Below are 9,781 nucleotides of genomic sequence, written 5' to 3'. Positions count from 1 at the left end.
TTATAAACCATCCTGACAAAAATTTTAATACTGGTATAACTACACACACCAGAGTTTCTGCTAGTATGATTTCTGTGGACATGTGGGACACAATTTTCCTAAAGCAGTGCTGAAAATACACATTTACTTTGGAAGCTAAAATCTGCTATTTCAATTTCTGGATTTTTAAAAAATGTACCTGCCCACTTCCTTGCTTAATATGGACAAAGTTTGAAATAACGATACTTTAAAAATTGTTGCATGCTGTGCCATTTAGCTGGGACCATTTAAAAAAACACAAGCCAAAGAACTCTTGAGAGAGAGGGTAGCCAACCTGCTTGAGCTCTTGAAGTATACTTCAAAGATCTGTGGATCAGTATGGGTCAGTTTACTACTGGCACATAACTTCATAGTGCAGTATTTTCTCCTTTCCCACTGAAGGATCGAGGACAGGAGGCAGTGGGTACCTTCCACAAGAGTACAAGCACTGAGGGACTGAAAACAACTGGGATTTTAATAGACATATTGGCATCTGCTTGCAGTCCCAGTTGGGCTGAGAGGGATGAGCCACTGTTCCAGCAGATCTGCCTCTGAAAGATTAGGTTTACAAGATACAGACTCCTTTGCCCAGTAAGTGCTATAGCACAACTTTCTCCAGGCAATCACTGGAGGAAGACTAGCATGTGAAAAAGGAAAGAATAGAGGGGAAGGGTTTTGTAGCTATATATCCTATCTTTACTTCTCTTAGATGTATTGGGTATTGAAGTTTCACCATCTGTACTGCAGAGTAAGCAGCTGTAAACCTAAAAAGGATATTGGAATAAATTTAAAAAAAAAAAAAAGTCAAGAGGCAATCCACTCATGCTATTCCTGGAGTACTTATTACCTAGTTTAGTACTCCATAAAATACTAAAAGATTTCAAGTAGTAGATGAGGAAGATTTACTTTAAATCAGCTGAGAACATAACAAAACAAAAAACTAACTCATATAAAAGGTGCAATTGTTTTGACATCACCTAAAGCTTTTTCTAGTTATCAAAAAGTAATATGCATAAAATCTCACACACCCAATTTTCTCCTTTCTTAATCTTATATTCTAAATTCAGTTGCCATGCTGAACCAGGCAGCCATTTCAATAGCAACAGACTGATGGCAAACTCAGGATTATGACTTCCCTTCAAGTTAAAATAGAACAGCTAGAAGACCAGGGGAAATGTTTTATTGCACATGTGAAAGTAACATGAAACCTAAGTAAATATACAGCTTATCTGCATTGTAAGTGATCCTCTGTGTACTGTACCAAGAGTAGTTCATAGTATTCCTGAGGTTTGAAGGTCAAGAAGATTGACTTCACTGCACTTGAGTATCTCACAGAATCAAGTATCTTTAACTAGTATTTTCAGCACAAAGGGATAGTAAATATAATAACTTTTTATTGATCCTAAACCGGAAGGCAACTGCTGCACAGAAACAAGCTTCTCAGTTTCCCTTATTCACTGAATTAAGATGTAGTTCATAGAACACCCAAGACTAAAATCCCATCCTACTTTTAATAAATGCAGCAGGCTATGGCTCCAACTATCTTCTAAAGAGAAATTGTAATACTGTTATAGCTTGTAGGTAAAGTTAAGCACACAGGGACAAATCATACACTGCTTGCTTTTAAGAGCTAACATTGTCAAAGATGTGGTGATATAGCAAGAAGTCTTTGATATTTTTCTTCAGCCTGCATGGATGTTTTTGTGCCTTTTTTGTTAACGTCATTATAGCAGTTTGTGCCAGTTATGACAAACGTCTAGTGAAATCATAATGCAGGAATCTTATTGAAGAGAGGAAAGTAATTGCCTAATAGAGTTTTTAAAGTTCATCCTTCCATATGCAAACACCAGGGTCTGAATCATTAAGATGACCTGAATAAATTTTATCAAGGAGGAAATGTAAATCTTCAGGGGTTACCTTTTGCTTTTAATATTTATCATGTTCAAAAGTGCTAGTGAAGACTAAACTGGAACAATGGAGTGGCAGAAGACAAAGGGAACATTAGGAGGTGAAGTGCTGGACACTGTGGGAACTGCCTAATGAGCCAGGAAGAAATTACTACAGGTAACAGCCTCAATACTCTTTTCCTTGTTCCTCTCACACTTGAGGCATTCTGAAGTTCATCAAGGCTGTATTTTGCACACAGACATTGACCAGTTGCAGTAAAAGAGCTGTGTGTTGCAGTCACAGAAGTCACAGGATAGCTCAAAACTGTTTAATTCCCTTTCAGTCTTACTCAATGACACTTGAGTGAGTTCTCACTATTCCCCTGCCTGGTTTCAGGAAGGTGGGAGGGTTTCTAGTCACAAGCCTCTTCACATAACAAAGCTAAAAACATGTAAAAGAAGTGGTACTGCTGAAATAACGCTTAGTGTCTTCAGAGCCTTGAAAATTCTTCCAAAAAATTAGTCCCGTTAGAAGGCTTGGAATGCAACCAAACCTTGTCAGTGTACTTAAGCAATTACTTTGTTTTACTAACAAAGTTACTATTTTGGAGAGGAATGTGATTTTCAAATAGAAAGCTTTAATGACATAATATACTAGACACTTACATTAGCACAACCCTGATACAAGATATGTTAACTACCCTGAGGAAGGAAAGGAAGCATGCCAACAGAAATGTTCTTACACTGGGCCAAATGGAAGGTAGAGGATGATCTGGTTTTATTAGTAGATATAACAGCTTCTAGTAGTTACACAAAACCTAAGATGACCTAAAAGTTAACATATGCTACAAATAATCCTAATTTTAAAAGTCCTGTTATCTTAAAGTTTACATAGCAGTAAACAAGCCTACCTTAGTCAAAAACCACTTGGATTTCTAGTTTCACATACTAAAACATTAAACCATCAATCAAATAGTCAGAATAATCGGAACATCCACATTTTTGTTAATTTGTGTTAAACCTCTACTCCTTTACACAACATATCCATTAAATGCTTCTGCACTCCCTCAGTAACATGCGCATGCATACTAAAGACCAATTCCAGGGGGCCAAGACTTTCTCAACCTCTGTTCCTGCTGCAATGTGGTTAGTTTTTAGATTAATTCAACAGAACCCAGCATTTGTTTGTTCAGTCATTTCTCAGATGTTTGTACATGCACACAGTTGGGATACGCCTAATAGTAAGTGGACACATTGAAGTACTTAACAGGAAGCCGAGGAGAAGAAGAAAAAAGGAGAGTAGTCGGGCAGAAAAAAGGAGAACAACCGTTGCCTCCACCCCACAAATTTGGTTCCTGTGTTGACAGAGCCTTCTATATCTTTGTGTAGTAACAGAAAAGTAGTATTCCTGTACATAGGATCATGACAGGCAATTACTCCATAGTAATGAATCTCAAATTCAAGCTATTTACCAAAATAATTCCCTGCTTGGCATCCATTACCTAATCAGTTTCCACTTAGATGAGATTAACACCTTCCTTAACACTTTTTATCTAGTATCACTATAACGATAAGCTAGACGCTTAAAATTGTAAATTCTCTATTCCTGCAAATTAGTTGCTGCTTAACAGCAAAGTCAGATATTTCTCAGTAGTTGCAAAGGTGTGCTTTAAAATACCAAATTTAACGCTTTTATGTTTATCAGGTGACTCTTCTATTGAAAGTTTTAGGAGTAGCCAAATGACCTTTCTTCTGAAATAGCGTGCATTACATCCTCCCCATCCCTCCTCAGTAGTTATACATGTATTGACCCTTGAAGTATGCCCATCACTGACCAGTATAAATCCGTAACTACAAATCACTACATGCCTTAAAAAAAGAAAAAAATTATAAAACATACCTGACTCAATAGCTGTCCATGAAAAATGTTGTTAACCACATTCAAAACCTGTTTTATAAGTTTTCTTTGAGAAGCAGGGATAAGAGCTGGGTATCTGGTCCCTGTAGTCTCCAGTTCCTGCTGCACTTTATCCAAAAGTTCACAGAGAAATTCCTGAGCATCTTGTTGGGCATATCCTCTGAAGGCTGGAATTAGTCTCCACACAGAATGAAGCATGGCAAAAGGAGACACCAGTGCCCATTTGCCAGACCACATAACTTGGAACAGAGTATGCAGCTCATGACAGAGAGAAATATGCTTTGAACTGGGCTCCCTGGGCTGAATAAGTTCCATATTTCTACTTTTTGATGCTCCTCCACTTAATCCAGAGGATACACTGGGCCGCCTTACAGAAGATGAACCCTTTACCTTCTCTTGGTTCTCATTCACATGTAATGTTGAGGCACCTATTGGCAGGTGTTTAGATGAAGATCTGGTTTTACCATTGGTTGCTGTTGCCAGCAGTTCCTGAGTTTGGTTGAGATCAAGCTTTAAAAAGCATTCTCGAAAAATAGGTAAGTGACTTAATACCTGCAAGATAGAATTCATATAGCACGTATTTCCCAGGTTTCTTAGTCCTGTTACCCCAGGAGTCACCGTGGGCCTTCGTTTAATTGGAGAGTCACTTATTTTTTTCAATCTTACTTCATCTGAGGTATAAGTTTTTTTCAGCTCTGCCACAGATTCCATGTTCTGTGATGGTTTTTGCAGGCAGGGTGCTGTTTCTGAGGACATTCTAATCTGATTTTGTAAACGACTGCTCTTTCTTGGAGGCATCTTTTCCATCTCTGCTTTCAACTCACGCTTTCGTTCTTGTCTTCTCTTCCTAGCTTTGTCCCTTCTTTCCTCTGCTTCTTCCCGACGCCTTTCTTCTTCCAAAATCTTCTTTCCAGTAGGTGTCAACTCAAGCCATGATCGGAATATTTTGCCCAGGAATGCACGCCGTCGGTGCCAGAGAGCTGTGAACATGCGATCTTCATTCCGAAGCAAGGCTTGGGCACCACCATGTGAAAGGTAAGAATCATCACTTGCACCCATAGAACGCAAAGTCCTCCCACTTCGAGTAGTGCACTCATAGTTTTGACTCTTGATTGCACTTAATGTACTTCGCAACAGTTTTAAATCACCAGTTGCATTATCATTAAGAACATAATCATCACAGAGATAACAGAAAACATACAGCTCATTTACTTCCAATGCCACTGGGTGACTGCTCTCCTGAAAGTGCTTTAGTGCATGTTCTTCAATGTATCTTCCACATGCCACATGTGAGCAGCTGAGGCACGCCCACACAGATTCAGTAGTATTGCAGTCCATGCAATGCCATTTCTGAGGATTCAGAATGGAGTGATCTTGGGCCAGCCGCAGACGTCCTATGTGCTTACACTTATCCATTGTTAAAACTGAAATTGCAGAGATAGGCTGGCAAAACACATCATCCAAACTATTTTCTGTCCATGATGTTTCAATCTGCAACTAAAAAAAAAAAAGTTCTAAGTTACAGTTCATAAATACCCAATTGTATCACTTTTACAAGTATCAGTATACCAAACTCATACTTGAGGTTAGGAACATGATCTCCACCCAATGAAGTCCCACCAAACATACAAAGGCAGTCAGCCATGTGGAGCCCAAATCAATATCACCAACAGCAGTTCAATGTTCAGACTAAATGGTCTGAATACCACTGTTTATATTCCCAGTACCTTCTGGCTCAGGACTGAAGCATACCAGCTACACTTTAGATTGGACCTGTTTTTTTCAAAGGAGCACTGATTTAGTTAAAAGACACTGTTATAGAGTTTGGATACAAACACAACTCAAAATGGGACATGTTGCCCAGAGAAGCTGTGGATGCCCCATCACTGGAAGTGTTCAAGGCCAGGCTGAATGGGGCTTTGAGCAATCTCATCTAGTGGAAGATGTCCCTGCCCATGGCAAGGGGGCTTGGACTACATGATCTTTGAAGGTCCCTTCCAACCCAAACCATTGCGATTCTATGATTCCAAAATGCTCCTATTAATTCTATCCCTAAGCATGCAGGTGCAGAAGTGCAAAGTTCACTTAAATTTATTATGTTTACACAGTGCCAACAGTTCAGACAAATGAGGCTTTATACAACTCCAACCCTTAATTAAACCACACCTTTAATTAAATCACTGCACCCCTGTGCTCACGCAAGCCCATTATACCAGTGCTTTCTACAATAATGTATCTTCAGTAAGTACATTTGAACATGTCATCCTAACACCTCTGAAAGAAAAAGAGTGACCTGGAAAAGCAGAACTTTATTTCTTCATAAGACAGAAATACCATCAGATATTTTCCTCAGTTGCTGCAAACTTTACAAAAAACTGCATTTTGAACAGATCTTTCTAATCCATGTCTTCAAAAAAATAATTTAAAAATTTGGCTAGCACTGGCTTACATCCTTTAATAAATTTATGTGGTAGCATGTATTTGTTCAAAGTGCTGTATTTGCTTTCTTCTATAAGGTACATTTACCTAAAACAAACAGGCAGGCTCTGACTAACAAAAATTAGAGAGACAGTGATTCATCTTTCTTTATGCTTTTACCATCTTCCTTTCGACTATCTCTAGTTGAGAGATACCATCTAGAGACAAACGATGCGTCAGGAAGTGATTATATTTGATCTGAGGTGTTTGTGCCCACGATGTCACTGAATAGCACACAGCACCAGTATCATTATGCGCAGTACTTGCCAGATGAAATGGTTAATTCATCTGAGGAGTACGAAGCGTTTGTCAAATACCCAGGCTATGTCAAGCAAGGCAAGTTATGCCATTACAAATGCATGCATACTGTGGACATGGCCTAGACTGTACAATACCAAGGTCCAGGATTCTATGTTTTGCAGATAAGTAAACCATGCTACAAAAATGCTGAGTGATTTAGACAACTCCGGATAGAATCCAAAAGATTATATTCCAGCTGTTATCCTTGAATATGCCAATGTTTCTCCATTTTTAGAGTCCTGAAATACACAAGAATAAGTTATTCAATTTAGAACAGATGTCTAAGTTAGAATAAGCATTAGATTGAGGGAACCCTAACATACAATGACATGGCACCACTAAGGAAGGGAAACAGGTAAAAAGTTGCAGCTGGATAGGAAAGAAGCTTTAACTTTCATCCAGTACTTAGATAAAAACTGTAGTTAAAGATTTAACAAAAAATGGCCTTGTTTGGCTATGGCCCACGGCTAGTGTCTTTTAAAATGTTACAATACAGATACCAGCATAAGAGCTATAATAACTCTCTAAGCACACAGCCAGCATCCAGCACTGCATGTGTTGAGTAGGTCTTATTCTGTAACACAAAAAACGTTGAGCCAGCTGTAGTGAAACTAATAAAGTGTACACAGTTTTACATGCCCATATTAATCATTCTCATTCAATTTATTTAAGAGTTGTCTCCAGTCCGTACTAACTGCACTGAAGAATTTCAGGCGCCATGACCTCTGGGCACCCATTCAGTAATTCCCAGATTAAGTACCAGCCATAGTGTATTACGGGAGGTCGAGATCCCTTGTGTGCCATGGTCAACAGATCACAAAAATAATGGCTTGCTGAACTTTTTCAGCTTGCTAGCATCCATAACATTCATTCCTTCTAAAAGGCAGTCTATTCATAGGCTGCTAATGAGATTCTTTTACAAATAGTCGTGCATACTAAGTTTGCTTTTTATACTGTCTTTATAAATAAGACCATTAGCGCTATCCCATGTCTTCCTCTAGTAGTCTGACAACCCATTTTCCCCAACAAAGCTGAGCTTTTCTAACACTGGTAAAATTCACACAAATTTCAGAGTTGGGCTATATATGTTGATTCTTCCTGGAATATTAAAGTAATACCTATGTAAAGTGTGCTGCAATAATTAAATATGGTAGACAGGATTTTAAGAGACAAGACTCATCTTTGTGCTTTTGGGCTAACAGAAATAGATTCTCCTGCATAACATATTAGTAACGGTCCTTTCCAGCAGGCCAGAAAAGAACACTAAACTCTGCCTTCCCACAGGGCTGTCACATACAGCAATGCTGTCAGTCAGAAGAGTCTGACAGGTCAACCCTTTCTGGTCTTGTTAAAGTCACTGCGTAAACACTGTGCCTTGTTTTTCCTTCTTTTTAATATTATATGTCCTTCTTTTTAATATTATATGGCCAGAAAATGTGCTTTTCTCCATTTAAAAAATATTAGCAAGAATGAAACTACTTACATACCTCAGTGTAAGCAGATATTGGACTGAGGACAAAAGCAGTCTGCTGATTTCAGGCCGACCACTGTGTAAACCAGGGTTGCACAATCAAGCTCTTCATGCAAAAGCAACACAATTCTACGAAAGCGCAAGATCAGCGCCTCGAAAAGAAAAACCTAAAGCCCCAGCTCCCCCACCAGCAACCAAGCCAGCATGACATTTTCCCACCTACGTCGATGTGTGGAGAAAGGAGACGGGGTGGAAGGGCGGAGGGGGAGGAAACATCTTGGCATGGGAGAAGTCTTTCTTTGAAGAAAATGTGAAGAAATCAAAATGCAGAGTTTGGTCAAAAGACAAAAATATCTGAAAAGACTGCGAAAAAGCTAAAAGTACAAAACTGAGACCAAGAAAACTCAGCTGAATGTCAAGCAGCACGCTGACAGCATGAATGTTTTAAGACATGGAGCACTTAAGTACTGAGACTACATCCAAGTCACAAAATTTAAAAACTTTACCTCAGAACCAAGACTTGGCAAGACAGAATAGCGCAGGGAAAAACAGGAGTGAAGTGACAGAAAATGGTAGAAGAAACCTAAGAAATACTGCATATTCATTCCCACGCCTACTAGAAAGCTGCAGCTGGAATAAAATAGTACAAGCAAATGCCACAACGTTAAAGTTCCCTAAAGAAAGTTATTCAGTGCTAGTTTCTGCATTCTTCTCTCCCGAGGTTCAGTTCTGTGCACACACACAAAGAAACTTTGAATTAGTTGACCAGCACTTCAGAGATCAAGCCCTGCTGTGTTCTTAGCACAGACCTGAGCTGAAGTAGTAAGCAAAATAACAAGTACTAACATACAGAATAGCACTACTGAAAACATTAAGTTGTCTGGGAAAATAGAGATATGCAAAAGTCTTTTCTTGCGCCAAAGTTTCACAAGCAAGAAATAAAGATATACAAAATAGGATCTTTTTTTTTTCATTGAACCATATTTCAACGCTATTGATGTGCTCGTTTCTTTAGTTTCACTAAAGAATGGCTGGCAAAATGTACATTTTCATGAGCTGAAAACTACTCAATATCAAAACCCAACAACTTAGAAGTCAAGAAAATGTTTTTCTTCCATTTGTGTTCCATGTAAACAAGAAATTAAGATCCATCTTTGCAGCTGACAAATTTTAAAATTGTAACTCTAAATATAAACAAAAGGAAAACTTTTTCCCTTAGTCACTATTTTCGTAATTAATTGCTTGGCACATAAATGAAAAAAATCAGTCTATCTCAAGTGTTAGACTAGAAATGCAGTACATAGTTTTACTAACATATATACACACACGTGTGTGTGCATGCTCGTGTGTGCCATTAATATTCTGACTTTTAAATCAGATGACAGTTTACCAACTGATTTTCATCAGGTTCAGAGTACCTGTTTAATATCTGAAAAAACAGGAATCATGGGTACTTTAATAACTGAAAGTTTTAGATAACAAGTATGCTAACTAGAAGGCAGATGTACTGCTTTACTGCTTTCTTAAATATTTTTCCTTTGTTTTTTAAAGAGAACCCAACAAAAGATTGATGTGTGTAACTTCAAGCTGCACTACAGTCCTGAAGACATAACAGTAAGACTTAAAAATCAAAGCAGCACTTCAAAAAGAAATTTTGTAAATTATTTCCGATTTTTAACAGTACAGCCTTTGACAAGAACCGCCCCCCCC

General features: G+C 38.4%; 1 protein-coding gene across 2 annotated transcripts in view; it reads right to left on the bottom strand.

Moving 5' to 3' along the window:
- The window catches only part of USP44 (ubiquitin specific peptidase 44), a 16,452-nt gene extending 11,138 nt beyond the window's left edge, over positions 1-5,314 (bottom strand). For both annotated transcript variants that reach the window (XM_009321311.1, XM_009321312.1), the window contains exon 1: positions 3,805-5,314. In XM_009321311.1, the coding sequence (XP_009319586.1) occupies positions 3,805-5,238 (1,434 nt within the window). In that variant the 5' untranslated portion in view covers positions 5,239-5,314. The remainder of the gene's footprint in view (positions 1-3,804) is intronic.
- Between the last annotated feature and the right edge of the window lie 4,467 nt (positions 5,315-9,781).

This window comes from Pygoscelis adeliae, unplaced genomic scaffold (genome assembly GCF_000699105.1).
Source record: "Pygoscelis adeliae isolate BGI_AS28 unplaced genomic scaffold, ASM69910v1 Scaffold232, whole genome shotgun sequence".
NCBI classification, from domain to species: Eukaryota; Metazoa; Chordata; class Aves; order Sphenisciformes; family Spheniscidae; genus Pygoscelis; species Pygoscelis adeliae.
The sequence above is the reverse complement of the archived record's forward strand: the minus strand, read 5'-3'. Positions and strand labels throughout refer to the sequence as shown.